The sequence below is a fragment of the Apostichopus japonicus genome, chromosome 6 (genome assembly GCF_037975245.1).
Source record: "Apostichopus japonicus isolate 1M-3 chromosome 6, ASM3797524v1, whole genome shotgun sequence".
Taxonomy (NCBI): Eukaryota; Metazoa; Echinodermata; class Holothuroidea; order Aspidochirotida; family Stichopodidae; genus Apostichopus; species Apostichopus japonicus.
This window is the reverse complement of record NC_092566.1, coordinates 4,412,976-4,435,807: the sequence shown is the minus strand read 5'-3', so window position 1 is coordinate 4,435,807 and position 22,832 is coordinate 4,412,976. Positions and strand designations below refer to the sequence as shown.

The 22,832-nt window shown below is 37.1% G+C and overlaps 4 protein-coding genes across 6 annotated transcripts in view; 2 read left to right on the top strand and 2 right to left on the bottom strand.

Annotated features, from left to right (window-relative positions):
* Positions 1–1,912: 1,912 nt before the first annotated feature.
* LOC139968725 (alpha-(1,3)-fucosyltransferase 10-like) lies at positions 1,913–5,311 on the bottom strand. Of its 2 annotated transcripts, none has more exons than XM_071973038.1 (3): positions 4,885–5,311; positions 4,129–4,222; positions 1,913–3,808 (listed from the first exon to the last, which is right to left on the bottom strand). In XM_071973038.1, exons 1-3 carry the CDS (start codon positions 4,966–4,968, stop codon positions 2,616–2,618), a joined length of 1,371 nt encoding a protein of 456 aa, XP_071829139.1. In that variant the 5' UTR covers positions 4,969–5,311; the 3' UTR covers positions 1,913–2,615. The 2 variants fall into 2 exon arrangements, with proteins under 2 accessions (XP_071829139.1, XP_071829140.1); XM_071973039.1 differs by having other exon boundaries at positions 4,944–5,311.
* On the top strand, positions 4,939–13,483 carry LOC139968728 (transcription factor A, mitochondrial-like). Its single transcript, XM_071973048.1, has 7 exons — positions 4,939–4,946; positions 5,962–6,092; positions 7,533–7,603; positions 8,061–8,210; positions 8,776–8,865; positions 9,541–9,597; positions 10,854–13,483. Exons 4-7 carry the CDS (start codon positions 8,202–8,204, stop codon positions 11,088–11,090), a joined length of 393 nt encoding a protein of 130 aa, XP_071829149.1. The 5' UTR covers positions 4,939–4,946; positions 5,962–6,092; positions 7,533–7,603; positions 8,061–8,201; the 3' UTR covers positions 11,091–13,483.
* Positions 12,204–21,033, bottom strand: LOC139968727 (carbohydrate sulfotransferase 14-like). 2 transcript variants are annotated; one of them, XM_071973046.1, is made up of 5 exons: positions 20,853–21,033; positions 19,697–19,852; positions 17,503–17,667; positions 16,911–17,014; positions 12,204–15,100 (listed from the first exon to the last, which is right to left on the bottom strand). In XM_071973046.1, the coding sequence occupies exons 2-5, from the start codon at positions 19,797–19,799 to the stop codon at positions 14,261–14,263; spliced, it is 1,212 nt and encodes a 403-aa protein (XP_071829147.1). In that variant the 5' UTR covers positions 19,800–19,852; positions 20,853–21,033; the 3' UTR covers positions 12,204–14,260. The 2 variants fall into 2 exon arrangements, with proteins under 2 accessions (XP_071829147.1, XP_071829148.1); XM_071973047.1 differs by having other exon boundaries at positions 20,763–20,899.
* Positions 20,491–22,832, top strand: part of LOC139968726 (stomatin-like protein 1) — a 57,699-nt gene continuing 55,357 nt past the window's right edge. The window contains exon 1 of the mRNA XM_071973042.1: positions 20,491–20,521. Within this exon, the coding sequence (XP_071829143.1) occupies positions 20,506–20,521 (16 nt within the window). The 5' untranslated portion in view covers positions 20,491–20,505. The remainder of the gene's footprint in view (positions 20,522–22,832) is intronic.

The window sequence follows — 22,832 nt, the reverse complement described above, 5'->3', positions numbered from 1 at the left end:
TAAGACCGATATGACAGTGCCCTCTGTTAAAATGCTGGAGACCCCACCTTTAAGCTTATGTACATCCCATCACTAGGAAGAAAAAAATTGCTGTATTGGAAACTCCGTGTCCTGCTAACAACAATCTTTAAATAACCAGAGTACACCCAGAGTACTAAGTAGGTAGACCCCCTCCCCACCCCGCATCCCAGGGCTATGGTCCTTCTGGAAGTTTGTTTACGTTAGAGTTTCAAGGAGCTTTGGGAGCTGGGTTCTGTCAAGTTTAAACTCTCTTTGATACCTATAGGGCCTACATGGTATAACACAGCAGTTCATCAGGATATAAATAGTTTCATTTTTTTTACAGAATGAAGAAATCGATTTTTTTTAAATTATTAGGCCTACCACTAATATGATCTGTTATCGTATTTTGTTTAAATTTTGCCCCACTAAATGACCCCCGGGGGCTTTCGAAAGACGACCAAAAAAGGAAATTACTATTTGATTATTTCGAGGATCGGTAAACTTCATCTAAACGACTAAATTCATTTTTGGGCCTATGTTAAAGCAGACCGCTAATTAATCAATGTGCTTTCCTGAACGATGGTATACTAAGTTGAGAGGACGGGGTGTTTGTAATATTCTTGATGAAAGATATACAAGAGATGATTCAAAGAGGAGTTGTTATTGCTTTGACTGCTGAATTCAGAGGGCCGAATTATAGTACACTACTTCTACCAGCTGCTACTCTGGGTTGGTGGTAACAATAACAGAAATATTGTGGTTGCTGAAAGGGTGGTGTAAAATACAATACTGTCGAATGAGTACAATATGTTAGTGTTAACTTGATTAATGGATTGACTCTATAAGAGAAGATACTTTGAATCGTCGATAAATTTTCGTGAATACAACTTAATCCCCTGCCGCCCTACAAGTACCCCCCCCCCCCCCACCCACCCTTCAGTTGTTTTCAACCAAATCTGTCCAGGTGGTCCCATTAATCTATCCTCGGAAAAAGAGACAAAAAATGTAAGTTTGATTTATATGCTTTTACTTTTTATTTTTCGAAAGCAGCAGTACATCAACTCATTTGAATACATACTCAAATTGCCATATTAAGAATACCGTATATGCACCTGCATACACCTCCATGCCAGTGTACAATGTCAAGGCTGATTGAAAAAAATATTAAGTAATGTGTCATATGTAATATGTCATAATATGTCGTTATGATGTTATATATATTCATGACACCATTCCATTTATTACTTCCTGGTCACTCTGTTAAAGGAAGTAGATCCTGGTGGGGGCTGACAACGTTACACTGGAGGAGAAGGTATTCCACAAAATTGTCAAGGGTGACTTTAGGCACAAACTTAATTTGGATTTGTTGGACACCTGATAACTTTACTTACGTCTGTTCAGGCTGTTTTGCATACCACTTTGAATATTTCAGGATGACCCTTCAAATATCTGACGTTCATCGATAAAGGTTGATGGACTACTTAGTATTGAAGGTAATCAGTATAGGCCCCAAATTATAGCACGCTATAATTGCTAGAAGTTTTCAAAAAGTACTTCCATGGAGGTCTTTACTCTCTCTCCAAATTGTTCTCAGACATTTTTAAGGAACACACAAGATGACTGAATGTCCCAGTGAGGAATATTTCCTCAAAGGTTGTAATAAAAACAGTTTAAGAATTTTGACCAAAGACCATATTTAATATCTAGCATATTTGTGACCAATACAGCATACCTTTAAACATAGTTCCTTAGATGTAACACTACAATGTAATAGGTAACAAGACTTCAGTGGCCTCAAATAAAATTTTCAAGTTTGCATTTTATTTCAAACTTTTCAAGGACAAATGGGTGTTGAGTATTATACAACTGTTGTTTATTATGAAAATTAACATGTTTTGGTTGAGTTGTCAGGATTTAAAATACAATGGATAAATGTTAAACATAAACCTGAATTGAGGAGTTAACCTCATATAACAATTTAGCCTCAAGTGAGCATTCCAGATAACATATTTCAAAGTTGAAAACCAGACTACCTGCAGAATATTTAGTACCATACAATTTTTGTTTGCCTTTTCAGTCGTGAGATGAGGCAAGGAGAGTGATCCTTACATATGCTAAGATAGACCTAAAGTTTAAACACTTAAAAGAACATTTTATAAGTATTTTCCTTGACAGTTTTGGATTTACAAAATCATCCATTTTGGTTCAAGGAGGCATGGATAGGCTAGGGTTAGTGTATAAATGTTATCCAAAAGGTAAGACCAATTTTCTTGCCATGGTTCAGAGAATTTCAGTTACATAGTTTACCATGATGAATATTGCATGTTACATTGGTTACCGTCATGATGACACTACATTATAATATTTCAGTTCAAATCGTTTAAGAAGAATAAAAAATATATAAATATCATTTGTGAGAAAATTGACCAATTGAAGGGTAGAATATTATATGAAGACACAGTAAATAAATAAATTATTATAAATAAAAAATACAGTAAATAAATTAGACAAAGCACCAAATATATTACTTCTATTATTATAACATTTATATACCACGAGGGACATTCAAACCAATTCCGAATACATTTTTTTCTCTCCTAACAGAATACAATTCAAATGCGATCATTGACTTTCTTTTTCACCTCCACTGCATCTTTTACAGATTTATTAAACAGCAGTTCATAAAGTTGTATTTTGTTATGGTTTCCACTAAGACCAAAGGATTGTGGCCTAGGACAACTAAGATGATCAGATCGAGCTAAATATGATAACTCTTTTTGACCAAGTTGTTTTCTTTTTAAGTTCTCATAAACCCTATTGCACACAAAACATTCAAAGCCTGTTATAAAATTGATTTTCTCAAAGTCGTTAACTCCCCACTCTCTCCTCTGCATCGCTTTCTTCAGTCTCTCGTTTTTAATCCCACTTTTCCTAAATTCAAAGTATTTCTCGTATTCTCCTTCATTCTCCAACAAGTATTGCAAATACTCTGCTAGTTCTTTAGCGGATTTGAAGTCATCTATTAAAATGACCGAATTATTAGCCGGAAGCCATTCTCTTATAGAAGGAGATCCTCTGTAGACGGGGACCGTACCTAGCGACAGAGGGCGCCACAACTTCTCGGTGATGTAGTCATCGCAGATAGCGTTTTCTATGGATATCGTAAACCTATACTTAGCTAGGATCTTGTACAATTCTTTGTCATCCATAAAATCTTGCTTCCTAATTCTATGAGGCAGATCTTTATTGTGAAGGCATCTGCCGTACGAATCAACCGGAATGTATTTCATGAGCTCTGCGACAAAAGTATCTCTATCGGAAGGAGGGTTGCAATCCGAATGTATGTAAACTAATGGGGCCAACCCCATCTGCTTCTTTTGACTTAATGGTACCAAAAACTCATTGCTCGTTAAATCTTCAAGTTTCCTCAGGTACTGAGTTGTGAGAGGGTAGTCTGACGTTCGTCGAAATGTCGCTGTGTGATTAAAGAGAGTGATGACCTCCTCTTGAGTCAAAATGTAGTTATTCTTTGGCGACTCTTCGTGAAATAATGCCCACTGGTGGGAAGCTGCCCTCGGTAACGGCAAGTCGTCTTTGTTAAAGTCTGTTCCGTAAAAGAGGAAGACCTTGGTCTGGGGGTGATGTTGATATTCTCGATTTGCCATGAAGACACATTTAGTCTTTCCATCGCAGCTTTTGACCTTAGTCTGTTTCCCTGTCAGTGGATTCCACCAAAGGATTAAGGGATACCTTGTTATCAGCTCTGAGATGTTTGAACTGTGAAATTCTCGTTTTCCTGAAATACCTACAGATGGAAAGAAGACAAACATCACTTACATTATACATTCAAATAGATCACTTACAAATAATTAGTTGACAATTTACTTTGAACCATAATGCCAAGAACAGAAAAAAGTGAGCAAAATCTCAACCACACAGGTACTGCAGTTTTTGGTCTCCCTCATTTTATCTCATCAAATTTCAACAAAACACCAAGAACTCTGATCCCAAAAGTCACATATAAACTGAAGCAAACACTCTTGCACAGACGAGAAAACCCTAAGATTTTTCGATACACTGGCATTACTACAAGAACTTTTTATCCAGCAGAAAGGGCTAACTCACCTTTAACTAACATCTGACCATAATCAATGTCTTCTACTCCATATGCTGACTCTAAACCTGAACTTGAGGGCACATGTTCTTCATCAGGTAACAACTGCAATAATGAACAAAGAAACATATGTATACTTATTTAAATGTATTGAATCATATGCACAAATTTGAGAAATTTTGGCTGAGCCCGTGTTGAATTGAACACATGATCTCCATGTGTGGGTACATACTGTACTAGTGCTTTTTTTGTGACCACATGAAGTTTATTGAAGTTCATCACAATACTGCATGGGTTGACAATATGCTGTAATAACGTGGGCCAGAAACCAGAGAATTTATGAAATGTTGTCTGATAAAACTCATTGTTCTTAACATTCCAAAAAGGAAATATTGTTCAGCATTGTCCTCTTGCCTGCTTTCTTTGAAAAATTTCGAAGAATTCCTTGTAAGTCTGCTTTACTTTTTTTGTTTGGCTGCTTAGGACTTAAAATGTTAATTTTGGAGGTGCCAAATTATATTAGTGTTAAACTACAATAGTACAAGATTCAAGCTTACTGTCATATTGTGGTCACTAACAAGTTGAATGGAACAAAATTGTATATCTAGGCTACAAATTCAATGAAAGAGCAAATAAGGTCGAAATGTACTGCAATCTTGCGACTTTTTTTTCAATTGGCATACTCCTAACTGGTTGACATTTCCTCTCAGTCTTAATTAGCATTTCCTAAAACTGTACAATTCTCACTTAGGATTAACCTAGCCTACCTTGAACAATATGAACAGTGATAAACAAAATAGGGTCGCAGTCAGAGACAAAAGGCTACATGGTAACAAACGCTTTTTGTTCATCTCCTTATCTTTTCCAAATTTAAGGCTGATGAATGGTATACACAGGCCAGGCAAGAATTAAATCAAGTTGTTGGTCAGGTTTTGATGAACTTCAACGTTGCAGGAGTTTTTTTTTCATACAGAGCAGCTTAAATTTGAGTAACTGAAGACCACTTACCAATCTCATATTTTGCTATTTTTTTAAAGTTAATAAGCTAGCCTAGGCCCTCGTACCTTGGGATTTTGAAGCGGGAGATCGGTACATTCAAATTCTTCACCAATCAATGAGTTGTTCTCAAGGAAAACAATTGAAAATGTTGTCCGCAATTGTCAGAGTACAATGTAATAGACTTCTTTTTGGAAGGTACATTTTTCCAAGTCAAAATTGTTACACTAAGGCAGGTAGTAAACATTTATGCTAGAGGTTGCCTGACATCGCAGAACTGCTACTTATAGACCCTTGTGCATACACTGAACACACTGTTTGTACACACAATGTACAGAGTGTTTTACTGTAATACAAATACTGTAATAGACTAGGCTTAGTCATATCTTACTAAGGTTTAGTATACATGATACTGATGGTTTCAAACTAAGTTGACACGGACCAAGGTGACCAGACGTCTCCGATTTCCGGGGACAGTCACAGGATTTCATGTGCTGCACCGTGCCACCAGGATTAAAAGTGTTCCCAGATAAGCCCTGGAATTTTAGTTAGGCCTGCCCCTGGAAAATCAGAAAATTGATCATCACTGCTGGTTTTGATAAAATACTTCCAAATTATATTTAAAACTTACAACTTTACATCTGCAGGCATTCCTATTTATAAATTTATTCAGACAGTTTATATGTGTGCTTGTTGAGAAAGAAATGCATATTGTGTTTGACCAATACCATAAAAAAAAGACCTAGGCCTAGGCAAGGCATACCAATGCCTGAAATCTCTAAATGCCACAAAACAACTTATTAACTGTGCAGTGCAGTACATAAATAGATCATAAATGCTTTTCTCAGGACAACTCCAGCTCTCAGTTTCATCCTAACGAACAGAAATTTTGCAACAGATGAAAGACCAAAAAAGCCTTTGGGTAGCTACATCTTATTTTGTCAGGAAAAGAGACCCCAGGTGATATCAAATAACCCTGGTAAGTAAAAAATTGCTTGTTAGTAAACAGAAAACATGATAGTAAACAGAAACAGGGCCTACATTTTGTCTTAAATGTATTACATTAGGGAAATATCTTGAGCCTATTGTGCATCTACTATTGATCTCTCCATATGTCTTAATGTAAATTATACCCCATTACATGGTTTCTGATCTTCTAAGATGACTCATAGCTTAGCTTCTATACTGCACACCTTGTCACCTTGTGCCGTCGAGTCGTGTCCGACCCCTGGTGATGACCATGACTTTCATCCTCCAATCCTTCCGGCTCCTGGTTGCCCCTTGCAGTCCATCCAGAGTCAGCCCAGTCGCCTGCTTGACACCATCCATCCATCGTGCTCGTGGCCTGCCCCTCTTTCTTGATCCATCAACCATTCCCACCATTATTGACTTTTCCAGGGAGTCGTCCGCTCGCATGATATGACCGAAAAAATGTAGTTGCTGCCTCAGGATCTGTGCTTCCATTGGAAGTGAGGGTTTTATTTGTTCCATAATTGAGATGTTCGTTCTGTGTGCAGTCCAAGGGACTCTCAATAGCCTGCGCCAGCACCATAATTCAAAACTGTCTATTCTTTCCCTCATTCCCTTTGTTATTTTCCATGATTCACTCCCATAGAGCACAACTGGGAAAACTAGTACTCTCACTCTTCGTTATTATTGAGATTATTGAGATTGCTATACTGCACATCAGTACCAAAGTAAAAAAAAAATACTGTTAGGACTGTTGGAATAGATATTGCTTTCATGCTTTGTTCCTGTTTTAATTGGAATGCATTATTACACATCTTAAGAATTAGTAAAGGAAATTTGAGAAATGGCAAGAAATACATACGTATGAAGTCTTATGGAATATAAATGGTTTCTTAGATGGTCAAGAAGTGCTTTAACAATGTCGTTTTCAGCCATTTACAATCACAGATTCTCCAGTTGACCTTTCAAGAACACCAAACAGCAAACCTGTACAAGAACGCTCTTCAGTTTCTTCACCATGCTAAACTATCAGCTATAGCAATGACCTCATGACCAGGCCCAAAGCTGATTCCTTACAATATTTACAAGGAATTCCCAGCATTTTGATTAAAAATATCAGCCTGCTAGTCATAATTTTGCTACCTGTAGGCTGTAGGTATGTGTATTCAGTGATGTGTAATGGACTAATGGATGCCACCATTTTGAAAATAGGTGTTTTGATGTACATATATTTTTTCTGATAGGGGGGATAGAAGATACAGAGTTTGCTTGCACAATACCTAGCATACTGTCGGTAATAATAGCCACTCACTGAAAATTTCAATATTTCATGTGAAAAGTACTTTGTGTTATTGCATATAGACAGTTTATTTCATAAAGACAAATGAGCTTTCATTATAGATTCATATGTCGCTGTGGTTTACAACTTACAATCCATTATCTTTCCTAGATTTGTCGTTTGCAGACATTGCGAAGCATCTCGGCGAGGAGTGGAAAAGATTGCCAGACTCTCAGAAACAGGTGCATATCTTTCAGCAGGATTAAGGCTTTTGAATTTTGGCGTCTCATTAATAAACGACATCAAGAGATGAACTTCAGGGCCTTCAGATCTGCTGCAGCGATTTTGAACACTAGATTATTCCCTTGCTTATCATTTGTGCAGCAGTTTGCTGAATTTACATAGAATTTAAGGCATTTTGCAGTGCAAAACCAGATTTTTCCATTAGCAAGGACCTATTCAATGTACTGTAGCATGTTGGCATAGTATTCAGAAGATTGATAAACTACAGTATTTCCACTTCCCAACAGAGTATTGTATCTGTTGTGATGTTTCCAGTACAAATTTTATGCAGAATCTTACTATACCAAGTTTTATGTTTCAAAAGTTTAAACTAAACAGTAGACTTTGTAATTTATAGTCTCATACTTGAAGTATCCAATCTAATTGTTGCTTGAAATTGTTTGCTCTTTCATGCAGCCATTCCACATCCGGGCCAAGGAACTACTGGAGGAATACTATCGGGAAAAAGATGAATTTGAGTCTAACCTATCAGACACGGAACTGGCAAAATTACAAGAAGCTGATGACAAAAAGAAAGCAGCCAAAGTGAAACGAAAGATGAGAGCTGTAAGTGGAATTGTATCGAAATGATTGATGAGGCTTTTGTTTTAACACACTGTTGTAGCTAATTTTATGAAGCTTGTGTTAACCATCTTGAGAGTAAGAAATGCTTCTCTTTTTTGTGTCACTTATTTAAACATGTGTTTGCATCAAAGGTTTTGAAAATATACTCCTTTGAATGTTCAATTTGTCGTCAAACTTTTGGATGTTTTTTTCTTCAAATGATACTTGTCATTTGTTTGTTTGAAATATTTTTGTGTGATATAGTTATACATTTTAGTGTTTAAAGTAGACTACACCTGCAGGCAAATGTAAAGAAAATGTTTTAAGGAAAAACAAGAACAATTAAATATTCATTAGTTCTAATTTAAATATATTAATATTCATGATCCACAAGTAATAATACTATTATGTTTCAGTTCATAACAGCTCTCAAATGGTCAGTTTTGTGTCCATGTTAATAAAACTATGTAAAGAAATTGACAATAAATCAACTTGATATTCTGCTTTCTTATTAAGTGATTTGTTGAGCTTTAATATTAATCCAAACTTGTTTCTCTCACTTTTACAGGAAATGAAGAAACTAGAAAGGCCTAAGAGACCAAAGAACGCCTACGCATTATTTGTTTCAGAAAACTTCAGAAAGGGAGGGAATTCACAGGTTCAATTATTTATAATCTTTAAGTAAAAAGTTGATGGTTAACAGGCCTAGATTTTCACAAATTTAGCCATTTTTCTAATAATTGCAAGTACTTAAAAAAAGTTCGCACTGGCATTTTCCCAAAATTATAACACACACCAGTTACTGTACAGTCTATGAGACTAGCCCAAAAATAATTGCTGATAATACTAGCCCAAAAATAATTGCTGATAATACTCAGTAATGCTGGGCTGAGTTAGGTACATACTCATGCATTTCTTTGACATAGGTTTGTTATTCCGATTTATCATGTGTTGTTAGCTCTTAATGTTCAATGGCAGACAAATGCAAGTGACTTGTTTTTCCAGTAGCAATGTTCGAAATCCATCCGGCATTTACCCAGTAAGATAGCCTAAATTTTCGAGTCCTGGGGTACATGGTTGTCGAAGTCGGTCCCTGGTGGAGAGCGGGTATGTGTTTGGGTATGAAGAGTTTAAGCAGACATTCTATATCTGAAGGAAGGCTCTCTCTGGCAAACCATATCCAGCTGCCTTTGGTTTTTATGATCAAATGATGTACTCTCTTTAGGAAAAATTGCAAGTGCTAGATATATAAATTTTCATCACTTAACATAGCTTTATTTTGTTCCTTAATAATTATTAATTTGATATTTTGTATACTCTAATATTCTTCAAGGCGGAAGTGACAAGGATATCAGAGCTGTGGAATATGACACCAGAAGAAGATAGGGTGGTAAGAAACTGTCCTTTTTTTTCCATTTCATTTTTTGGGGTTCATGTTCTGAAGTTACTCGAATATAACAAACAAATATTTTGATAAGAAGGGGAATGAAAACCAGTAACTTCAGGATTACCAGTCCTGTGCTTATCCAGCCCTAAGTTGGTACCAAACCCTAAGTAACCACTTCTAGCTCATGGGTGCCAGTCAAAAGCCACAGAACCTTGCAAACTGTGGTATACTGGGGTCCACATGCCGGCTAAGGGCCACACTCTGCCTGCTGGTACCAATCCCTAAGTAACCACTTCTTGCTCATGAGTGCCAAGCAAAAGCCACAGAACCTTGCGTACAGTGCTATACTGGAGGCACACTTTGCCCAACTGTGCTGTAGATACACAGAAGAATTTCTTTCAATCACTCAACACTACAATGAAAAAATGATGTTGGCAATTTGTTTTCCCCTGGTATTTTGTAGGAATTGCTAGCACTGATTAGTTCATTGAACAACTGTTTTTGATATGAATGCTGCAGCAATTGCTTGGATTGAAATATTTTCAACTTCAAGACTATATTTGTTGGAATTTGATATTTTTGCCTTTCAGGTAATAGACCTTTTGAACTTAAAGTTATATCATAACGTTCAGAAAAGAAGGTAAAATGATCCCTTAAATGTTTTGGCATTGTTGTCCAATCAGAAAAGCTTATTGAAGAGATCTTCGTGGTGGAAAACTCCCCCAAAACAGTTAACAAAAATTTTGCTTGCTTAAGGGCTGCCATTTTGTAAGTGCCACTAGCATCTGAAAACTTTTACAGAAATAGGACATTGTAATGAAAAAGAAAACCATTAAAAAACTTTTAAAAAATCATGGGGATTAATGATGCCATATTTAGACTTGCTCAAGGAAAAAAACATGTGATACCTCCTAAATTGAACAAGACTTTTCTAAATGTTTGAGGATGTTGTTCAAGGCAAGTACCTCTATTGCATTGACCAAAGGTGATGGTTGGGTGTCTGTCCCCATCAAGCCATAAAAACTGTTGCATGTCTGGGTCGTTGCCATTTTGTAAATCTGTGATATCACAGTGCCACTAGAATACCGACATTATCACTTTTACCGACAATAAATAGTGGAAATAGCAACCAAACTATTATGATTATGTGACAAAGGGGTTTTGATGGTAACAGACCCTTTCTTTGTTTTTGGTCAGTTGTGGGTATAATAACCCATTTTTTTATTGTAAGTTTCACGCCATAGTTTGTTCTCCTTCAGCCTTTCCAGGAAGAAGCCAAGAAGTTAAAGGAAGAATATGACGTAGAACTGGAAGCTTGGAAGGCAAAAATGATCGCGGAGGGAAGGCAGGACCTGTTCGAACCGAAAGACAAGAAAGCCAAGAAATCGAAATCAAAGCGACAAGTTAAGAGAAAGAGCAAGGCTGCTAAGGAGGAGGTGGATGAGGAGGAGGAATGGGAAGAAGAAGAAGAAGAAGAAGATGATGATGGGTTTTGAGATGCCAGGGTTCCAGTCGATGACAAAATTGACAGTCCTTCCATGAAGATGAAAAAGGAGAGATAAGCCATTGAGTTGGCAGAGCAGAGACATATATGCATAATATAGCTAATAATACAGGAGGATATGTAACTACCAAAATACTAAATGACTTAATGACACAAAGATTAGATGGATCGGGAGGGGGGGGGGTATGGGTCAAACATGAATGCATTAAAGAGTCATTGTATTGAGCACTTTATAATTTTTCTCAAGAGGTGAATTTATGTAGAGTGATTAATGAAGCTGTGGTCTGTGCCATTAATTTCTCATACAATCTTATTAATCATTCCAATCATGAGGTTTGTACACTAGGATGCCATTTAGTTCATGGAATGTATTACAAATTTAGCTGGCGGTCAGACTCGGTGGCTAAGTTAGAACCTATGGTAGTGTTACGATTTCCGGGAATAATACGTATGCCTTGGTGAATTAGTTACACAAAATGCAATTTTTTTGCTCTCTGCATGGAAGTAATTTGTCAGGAGTTTCTCACCCTCAAAGTTTACAAACGGTGCAACTTTTAAACAGAATGAAACCGCCTTTATTTCTCCCTAGGTATTTTTGCACAGATCTTGTCACAAAATCATACTATGTTTCAGGAATCCACCAACTTCACAGGGCAAATTTTTGAATCTGTAATTTAATTTTTATATTTTCTTTTGTTTTGGTGGTGGTGAACAATGTTCACAAAAGTGACCACTCTCTTAGTTTCTTTATGTATAGACTTCATCATGCTGTTTATATCTTCAATCAGCCATCTGTTAAGGGCTGTTCGTCTGTGGATTTTGTAGTATTTGTCAGACTGTGAGTGTATACACTGATGGTAGACAAGGTGTGAAATTTCTTTGAAAAATTCTAATACTTGATTTCATTTTATGCTTTTCCTTTTCAATAATGTTTGATGCACAAGTCATTATGTAATTGTACATAGCATGTTTATCACCGATAGCATACATACCACTTTCACTTATGGATCACCTTGTGATTGTCTCAGCTGATGAAAGTGGCAAGGTGCTTCACAAGAAACTGTTATTTTATAATGGACAATAAAACAATGGAGACAAAAGAATGTTCTAGTACCCTTTCTATATATTTGTGACTGTTATTTGAAAACATTTTTATGTCTTTAAAAAACAAAAAATCTTAAATTAAAGCAGAAAAGAAAAGAATAGCAAGGTACAGTAAGTTTGAAACGTGGTGGCAGCAGGTAAAAACTGAATAAGATGATTGGCTGAGATGGATTTGAAATTTACCATCAAGACAGTTTAAAAGATGCACATCAGACAAAATAGAACTACAAAAGTAGTAGCAATACGCCCTTACTTCCCCCTCCCCCATCCCAGTACCATCCATGTCTCTCCAACGGCAAAACTTTGATCTTATAATTGATCATCTAATGCATATTCTTATTGATACTGATAGGTTCAATAAAAGTATCAGCATAAAATACTCATGTTTAGATATGTGGCATTTATTGCAAATAACCTAATAAAATATTCAACAAAATATGAGAATTTACTTCAAAATTTGATGTATGCAAGTCATGCTTGTAACAAGTTATTTCAGTTTACAATCTAGTTCAGATGCTACCAGTCGAGTCAAGTTACAAAATATATCTCTTGGCTAATGTAACAAACTTCACAAAGGTCTTCAAGTAGCAGTACTTTCAAAGTTAAATGACTCACATTCTTGGGAAGGGGGGGGGAGGGAAGAAGCCTTCAGTCCAACAACAGACAAACAAATTCCCCCCCCCCCCCCCGTACAATCTTTGGGGTTCAGTACATAAATAAATCATGTACAATAAAAATTTAAGAATTCAAGAAATTCAATATTGTTTCAAATGTTTACCTGGGAGAATAAAAACGGCTATTTCTTATTCTTTGTGCAGTCTGAAAAAAAAAAACAATGCATTTTTTTGTTAACAAGGTTGTTGAAATATTTCATCAGCAGACACATATCCAATTGGTTTGAAATGTTGTACTAGGTCTGTTGTAGTGCAATCTATAATATCAGGTGCTTTTAAGGAGAGACCTGTTCAAGAACCTTTATATGTATTTAGTCCAGTGAGACAAGGTGATAGAGAGAGTTGAATGGACCCATCCAACATACCCATTGTTACATGAGTAGATTTACGATTTGTAAACCCTGTTTAGTCTTAAATTTTCACAATGTACTACTTTAAATACATAACTGATAAACAGTACTTTGATAACAAGAAATTAAGTTCATAATGGTAAAAAAAAAAAGATCCACACTATAGAAATTCTACACACGACAATGGAAATGCATAGGCATTTAATACAAACAAACACCGTTTATACAAAAAATATAAATAGAAGAATGGGAAGGCCCAGAATAAACAAATGAAAATTAAAACGACGTCATATCCTTAGAAATTAATATTAACATTCTCATATCACTAGCTTAAAGCAATTATCTTCGACACGATACAATTGACACAATTGATGATAGTAACAATCACCAAAGTCATCATTTGAGAGCAGTCAATTTTAAAGCAATTACTTTCTCTCATGAATGGTATTTTTAAATTTGTTTTCTTAACACCTGTATATTTTATAACTGTTTTTTTTTTAAATATAATAAATAATTCAAAGTCTATTTTGGCAGTTAGCAGCAACTACAAACATTCTGGATGAACTCGGATTTGTAATATCTGGTCTTTAATACTGCAAGCAAGCAAATTTCTTACATTAATGTAAAGATCTTAATCTAAAGACATTTTAGATTTATGAGTCATTATGTGCAATAATTTCACTCTTTCTGCGGTAAAGCTACAATATAAAAAAAAAATATAAAAATTGTGACACAAACTGGCAGCTCGGTTTGGGTGGTAAAGCAATCACAAGCTTTTTTTTTTTTTTTTTTCCCACATTAACTCTAATGATAAGATTTTACATTACACTGGTGTCCTTCTATAGCACCCACTTTTTAGAACAACTTGAGAACAACCAATTTGTGTAAAAACGTTTACAAAAGTTTAAGGTGAATCAGACATTACCCTGCACCTTTTCACTCTGTTATAAAGCTCCGATAAAAAAAATAGTACAAAAAATGTTTGTCTTTTTTACTGGTGGTTTTGAAATGAGAACGGAGTGTTTTCTAACATTTCACTGTCCCGAAAATGAGGCTGGCATTTCGTACCCGAAGAGAGTAAAATCGGGTCTATAAATTTCGTAGAATCTCTTCATGACGTCCTTTGGCACTTGCGAGTAGTACGGGGCCCATAGTCTTTCGTCCGATCCCTTCTTCTTCATCGACGTGGACCCGTAGAGGGTCCGATTCTGGATCCCTATCCTGGTCAGCACGAACGGAATGTCATCGTCGGCGTCCTCCAGCTTTCCTATGATGTCATAATTGAGTTGACAAGGCAAGTTCTGGTTAAAGATGACCTTCCAATGGGGGTTGGACCTCGCGGCCGTACTGTTCACCAGGTAGCGGAGGAACTCGGGAAAGGTGACGTCTATTGCACTATCGTTATGTGGTCCCTCCCTGTAATTTCTGATGATGGTCTTCGCCATCTTAGTGAAGACCAGGTTATGATGCTCGACAAACTTGTCCTTGTAGGCGGATAACACCCTGGACAGGGGGTTTCTCACAAACATAAATTTGGTGTAATTTACCAGCCTCTCCCGTGCTTCGTCCGGAGAGAATCCCGGCATCCAACGGAGCGCCTTGTGACTGTAAAGCTTTTGATTGGGTACATTCTTGAAACCTTCAAGGTCTTCCACGATGACCCTCTCCCAGTTCGTGGAGCCCACTTTATAAACAATGCTGTATATGAACTTGTACCGGTCGTTAACAATGAGGGCTCTCAGCTGTTTGGGGTGAGCTGCTAGTTCGTCCATGGATTTCGGAGGTCGCTTCAGCGTCTCGCAGATTTTCCGAAGGTGAGCTTTCCTCTTTGACTGTACTTGTTGCATCCTCCTCATCCAAGCTGCGTTTCTCTCCTGTTTGATGAAATCAAAATTGGGCGGATAATGATCAAACGCCTACAAATTTACAAAACATTTTGAACAAATGAATGAATGAAACCCCTCTTCAGATTTGAAACTAATTTTTCCTTCCCCCAGTTGTACAGCTGATGCAGACCTTAATTACTAGATATGGGACTTGAGTACAACAGCATGAGTATGAATACAAGTAGAGTTATCCATACTCATGAGTACAAAAATCCAAGGGAAGGAATGAGTACTTAGCCTTGCACTATTATTTTACAGTATATCCTAGCTTTCCCTTTCGTATGAGTACCAGATACATGAATAGTGCTTAATAGCTTTGCTCAGATAATTTTTACAGCAAATCCTAGCTTTCCCTTGATTACCAAATACATGAAGAGTACTTAGCCTAATTGCACTAGTATTGACAGTATATCCTAGCTTTCCCTTGACTACCAAAATACAAAAATTTGAGGACAAACAAGACTATGCTTAAATATATTATTCTACTTGACTACAAGCATAGGCGTAGGAGCCCAATTTGATTGGGGGGGGGGGGCTGTAACGGCTTGCCTGAAAAATATAACCAAAATTTTTCACCCGCTCAGCGCGCGTTCAGCATCTTAATGTGCATATCATATAGGCATGCATTGGTTATTACATCGCATGCGAATAACATACAATCATTTGCCGTCTTAATATCCTTCCATATTGGTTACAATTATCAGGGAAGTTGTTACAATAATAATGATGATAATATTAGTTTAACCATTGAAAAACACATTGCAAATTATTTTTCTTTCAGTAGGTGCCCGAAAATTTTCAGCATATTGCCCGAATTTTCACCAAATTTTTTTGTGGGGTGGCTGCAGCCCCCCCCCCCTCGCCTCCTACGCCTATGACTACAAGTCTGCTACAGTTGATATATATCACAAAGCTTTTTAAGGACAGATGACTTGCCAAAGTCGAGGGCATCTACAGTACTGTCGGAAGTGGGATGTTTAACTTCCTACAGAAACTCTTGTACCATTCAAGGACCACTTTAGACAAAGAATTTATTGTTAATGTGTCACAAACTACTACACACAACAATAAAAAACCAGAATGCTGACAATGTTTCCTTATTATGTATAAGTAGCTCTGCTTTTAACAACTTCTAATTCACATTTGAAATTATTTTGGTCAAAAATCAATAAATCTAAACCTCAAGCAATAACACTATGGACATGTGCCCCTCATTTCTATTGTTTGATTTCAATGGTACTTGGTGATATAATTCTAACATTAGTCACATATGAATTTATTCTTTTTACCATCGTATAAACATTTACCTTTGTCGTACTTTGTAAATGTGCCATCTGGTTTCAGAAACGTATTCCATTTTTTTCCTGATTAAAGTTTGTGCTTCAGCAGAGCTGACAGGACAGTCCTAATATGATGTTCTCAAAATATAAAGAGTGATCTACAGCAATATGTAACCAGCAATGGTTTCAGTTTTCCACCATACCGCCTGACCTTAGGTGTCAGTTCTTTCAACACATCACCACAGGATAGCTTTAATGGTAACATACTGTAATGCCAACAGGTTTGCGCCTGAAGTCATCATCTTCTATGGTCTACGTGCAATGTCCACTGACTAGAAGTATTTACTTATATACAAGTTATGTAAGTATTCTACATACAAACTTGTACACAGACACTGTGTATGTACACACACTAACACAGCTCTTTGATGCTCACCAAAACAGTTGCAAACAAAACAGAGATATTAACGACGTCTACGTCTACATATTGTCTTTGATAACATTAACATGAAACTTACCTTCTTTTGTTGAGGTTGTGCAGCAGTCTCCTTTTTTGCTACATTTTCTTTGTTGGGTGATTTCTTGTTTTCTGTTTCTTCTTTCTTTTTATTGCTGCTATTTGCTGGAAGAACACATCAAAAGGACATCTTTCTCAATCAATCAATAAATCAATCAACATATTAAATATAGTATAAGAGGGATAATGCTACAGAAAATGAATGCCTTGATCATAATTGTGTGCACAGTAGTAAAAAAATATGACAAAATTTGGCCAGAAGCCCAGTTCTAAGGTAAAACTGAGAATTATCAAAAATCTTGATTAAATCAAAAGCAAGAGAAATCCCATAATACCATTCACTGAGTACCCTCACTAATTCTTAAATCTAATTTAACCGCTACAAATATAATAACATAAACAAACTTCTGGTGCAGAATCAGAATCTTCTGGTGCAAATCACTAGTTTCTTTAACAGAGGAAGTCTAAAATTGGAGAAAGGTGAAAGCTATATGCAGTTAATCGATATTTAAGGAAATATAATTTTCCAGACAAAAAGCAGGAATGAAAATTGACAGAGAAAGTTGGCTGACGACAAATCACAAATCTTTTACCTTTCATCTGATTCTCTTTTTTGGCTACCTCCTCAGGAGTCTTGACAGCTTCTGGTGCAGCTCTCCGCTTCTCCTCCTTGGTACTATTGTCTTTCGTCTTGTCTCGTTCTAAGACAACATCCAGTTTCTTTTCTATCCATCTGTCGACCAACTCATCGCTATTATCTGACAGAAATTTTGAAACAGAACAGAAAGATGAAAAGAAAAACATGTTTAAAACTGCAAAATCATTGCTGGTGAAGAATCAATCGATATTTGTTTAACAATTAGTGATTGATACTTTCTTTTTAGTGCGGCTGCTGTTTTTGGTTCACCTTTCTCGTTACTGTCGCTATTTGCTGGAAGAAGAGGATGACAACAATTGCGATCTTGTGATCAATCAAAATACTTTAATAGCTTATGTGGGAAATTTGTTGCAGCAGAACATGAATGTCTGGATCATAGTTGAGAGTCCATAATAGGAAATATGCCACCTGGGCATCTAGTGACTTTCACTGTTTCAAAGGTGGTGGTAGGGGACAGGTGAGGAGATGAGGAGGTGCAGGTAGAGGTTACTTTCTATGGCGAAAATGTTGGTCCTCATCATTTATGGAGGTGGTGGCACATGGGGGGGGGGGTTGGGGAAGCAAGAGAGAGAAACAAGATCTTTACAAGCATACCATATTATTAATAATAATCATAAGAATAATAATAATAATAAAAGAAGCAATAACATGTAGAGTGTTTCATGAAAGAATATCTCAAAGCATTTTGCAGTTCTAGAGAAAATATACATAAAGTATAAGATACACATGAGTAATAATGTAAGTAAAAGAATGGTCAAAGCAAATCAGAAATACATAAATCAATGAAACTAATGAAATAATATAAGCAGGTGTAATGGGCACAGGTCTATCCCCCCCCCTCCACCCTCTAAAAAAATCATTTGATGTGATATCAGTCTACGGAGTATAGAGGGGGCAGTTGCCAAACAATAAAGTTTGTGACTGTAACAGGATCTTCGAAATAACATCTCTGACATTACTCTCTCGTATTCAGGTTAGTAGACCTGTCACCATTCGGTCTGATATGTTGGTAGAGGCAAAGTTATAGATGACGAAGAACATAGGATGCATAGATTATGCCTCTTGTGTATAATTGTTTTGATTAGAATATGAAACGCTCCATTTGGATTTCATTCGTATACTGCTTTGCAGCCAAGGCCTTATGTTAACTCATGACTGTGTTAGGTTGTCATGTGTGTCATGTTTTAAATTTAACAAGTTTTGAGAGGAAGACGTAAGAGTCATCCAAACATGATAGTTGTTTAGTCACTTGGGACAAGGATAGACATTGCACCTTATTCTTAAGTGATTATTTCCCCTATATTTCAAGCATTCATATAAACATGTTCATGATTTACTATTTAATTCGAGTAATTATAAGGTAAATTCTATATGCTTCACAAGAAATATGGAGTGCATATGCACTTAGGCTTGTAAACGTATGAGCAGGCGATATAAGTTTGTGCAAATTGCGCGGCAAAGATATCACGTGACATACGTACAGTACATGGGTATTACCCTTTAAACTGATTCAGGTCATTCAGGGATCCCCAGAACAACGAGAATTTGTATTCCAAATAAATAACATTCAGGGATCATATCAACATTTAATGCTAGACCTATTTTCTGAAACTTATAGTTCTGCTAACATTTGATTGCCACTATTATATTTGAGTGACTTTTTATTACTTGTAGAGGAAAAATATACAATTTGTGACTGTAATTACGTGACATTACTCTCTCATTTTCAGTGTTCCCCCAGTCAAATGGGGCTTCCCAGTGTAACACAAGGTTAAGACAAATTGAAACAATACTGATCATTCAAATACATGGTAAAAAAATTTAGAAATGATTTCTTAGTTGGAACTGACAATAATCAACCAAGTTATTACTAGAAGTTGTATTTGAAGCAACAAGCACTGTAATACATCAGTGCAGGAGTTTATGGCACAATGACATAAAAATGATTCTCATCAATGACACAACATCATTTCCACATTGATCATTAACATTTTCCCTTCTAGTTTTTCTTAAATAACCATTACATCTCTTTATTAAAGTTTTTGTATTAATGGTGCTTCGAAACAATCTAAGCATTTATTATGTTGAAGAAAATCTGACATGAATAAAAATGTATTTAAAACACATACTGTTGTCATAGTTCTTGCTAGGCACCAAGGCGTTGTAGTAAAGCAGCAAACAGACGGTAGCAATCAGCAAGTAGCCAAGGTTTCTGACTTTCAAGCGAGGCATGACTCAAAGGGGGCAGGCAAAAACTGAGTTAAAGCACTTCTTGTGAGAAAGTTCTGTGAAGATCAAATTTACAGTGTATCACCAATTAAACTTGGGGGTTAATATATAATTTGAAATAATTTGACTGCAAATTGTGATAACCAGAAAATTTGTTTTGAACAGGCAAGACACCAGTGGCTACAATAGGATACTGCCAATGACCTCACTCAAGAATATGTTGTGTACTTTAAATGCAAAGTTGAGTCACTGGGTCAACCCCTGTAGAGTCATCATTTCTTTGCACTGGGGTAGAGGGGAGGAAGAGGGGTGCTTTAGGTGAAGGGGAGGGACAGTGATGAGCAAGGGATGAGAATGCCAGTCACAATACCTGTGTAATGTGTGACACACAACATTCACTAATTCAATCTGATTTGTACCATCACACCTTCCATGGTGCATGTGCAAGACTGTTTCTTTTATAATTCTTATTTAGTAGAATACCGTTCATAGAATATACTCAATCAAAAGCGTATAAGGAGCAAGAGGGAACAAATCTTGTTCTCTTTTTGGGGGGGGGCAGACAAATAGCTGGTCCCCCCACCCCGTTAGCTGTGTCACTGACACAACAGCAATGAATATACACGGCCGGCCCTACTTCCATCCTTAGTGGATTATGCTGTCCAGGAAGGATGAGACTTGATCCAGCAGGAACATTTGGCGAGAAGCTATGGCATTTTCAAAAGGTAGTTGGCTATCCTCACAATTCTTCTTTTTAGTTCACTAATCTAAGACTAAGTAAGGAACAGTTGTAGAATGAAAATAGTGCTAGACCTAGTTGACACCTTAAACTAAAGTTACCGATGTCTAGCCAAAGCCTACTTCATACACAATAATGTATGCCTATGAATCATGACTAGCAAAGGCTAGGGCAAGCTTAGTCCCTAGGCCTTTGCCCGATATATTTATTAACATCTATATTCTTACATGTTGACGGAATTATACGCCACTTAACACATAGGGACTAGCTAGCTAGATACCATTTACACTTTCACAGCTTCCGAAAAGTAAACATACCTGCAGCCACGTATTTATTTTAACCTCGACCCAGTCATGCCAAGTCTCTGACATGTCAGTCTATAGTTGCTCACTGCACTGTAGCAAGCCTAGGCGCAGTTATGATAGTACTATTCCTGTACAGAAACCGTATTCGTAAACATTATCCTTTTCAAGGTTAACACTCCCTCTTTTAAAATACATGCGCTGTTTTGTTGTTGTATTTACACGGGAACTAGAGGGAAAAGAAAACAACAATAGCAACCATGGCTTCTCTGATGTTTGCGGTAGTATTGACTACAAGCCTACCTTGTACGAGGTAATACTAGAAACATTTACAGTTGTTACACTAATGGTACTGGATTTCTTATTTTGAGGAATTTGGCAGCGCGGGACCGTTTACGGCCTATTATCGTTATCTAGGTTATCATTATCAATGTCTTGTTTAGAAATTTTCAGTCATTCTCGCGATTATTTCACAACTTTGGTGCAGGAGTATCCGTGACGGAAAGCACAGCTCTCCTTTAGCTCTGTCCAGTGTAGGATCACTTTAGTTTGATTCATATATGAGCAAACCTCTCATAAGATCCGATGTCAGCCTGGCAGAAGCCATACAAAGACGTATACGTGAAGAGGTTTTGTTTAGTATTTCCAAAGGGTTAGGAATCCAACAGATACCATGCAAGTTGAAGATAATAGATGGACTAGAGCTAGCCTGAGGGCGGGACACAACGGGGACTGTGCCCCCTCCCCATGCAGACTATACTTCGATCCGCCTCCCCAGGCGATCTGCGTCACCATCATATGTGTACTCCTAAATTGTCGGTGTCCCTCTCAATCGCAGAATTCTTGGCTATACGGGCCTGGTTGCAGTGGCGTCGCAGACATTTGGGGGCACAGTACTTTTTTTAGGGGGGAGGATATTGATTTGTGAATGCCGTCCTGGGGGTGGGGTTTAAGTGTAGGGGGTTCCCCTCCCCTTTGAGTTTTTCATTACTCAAGGGTCCTTAGATGCAATTGTCTGGTGCTATATTTTGCAACTTGACGTGTTCAAGAATTTTCAGGCTTATAGTCTGTCCGATATTTATGTTTTTAATTTAGGCCAGGGCCGGATTTACCAATGGGCAACGTGGGCAGCTGCCCACGGGCCTCCACAACAAGGGGCCTCCACATACTTCATGAAAAAATATATATATAAGGGGAAATTTGAAGAAAAAAAATTAAATGTAGGCTGACAAATATCATCAATCAAAATCATATTGCGCGCGGCTTACGCCATGCATACGCTTGAAGTCATATTCAATTTTAATTGTATCTCTTTGTGAATGGTAGAAACAGCTAAGTGGTTGTTTTCCCGTTATTGCAAATCACACGTCGGCAGACAAACATGATTGGCCTAATATCCAAAGTCATCAATCTCAACGTCTATTTTCTTTAGAACTAGGTTAATGGTTTTGGTTGAAACATTTCAGTACACCCTGACAGTGCGCCTGTCATCACCTCCCGCTAGGTTTCAGACAGGTATTGCTAATTGATTCTTTTCATGTGCAATGATGAAACAACTGTCTTCTCACCCCCTCTACACACACATACACAGGCCCGTGCGCGTCTGGGCAGTTGGCAATTGGCATTAACATGTTCGTCATGAATCATGTTAGTCCAGTCCAGCTAAAAGCAAGTTTAGGCCCGGGGTGTGAGTTTTTTCGGTTTTCCGGGATAATTAGCATATGCGGGCCGATCAAATTCTTGGAAATGGGACAACACCCCCTTTCTCCAGAACCCAATTTCTAGATAACTTTAGTCATTTTTGACGTCGGATTATGAAAGAAAATGCTCCACATTCCCTTTTAATGGACCCTGACCTGATATTCTAACCCTAACCTTGATTTTGAAAACATTTTGCAGTTTCCAGAGAGTGAGAGAGGTTGTAGCAACCTTTTTACTTGTACGGAACATTTTGCAGGCAAACAGGCCTACATACCGTAATGAAAATTCTTCAGA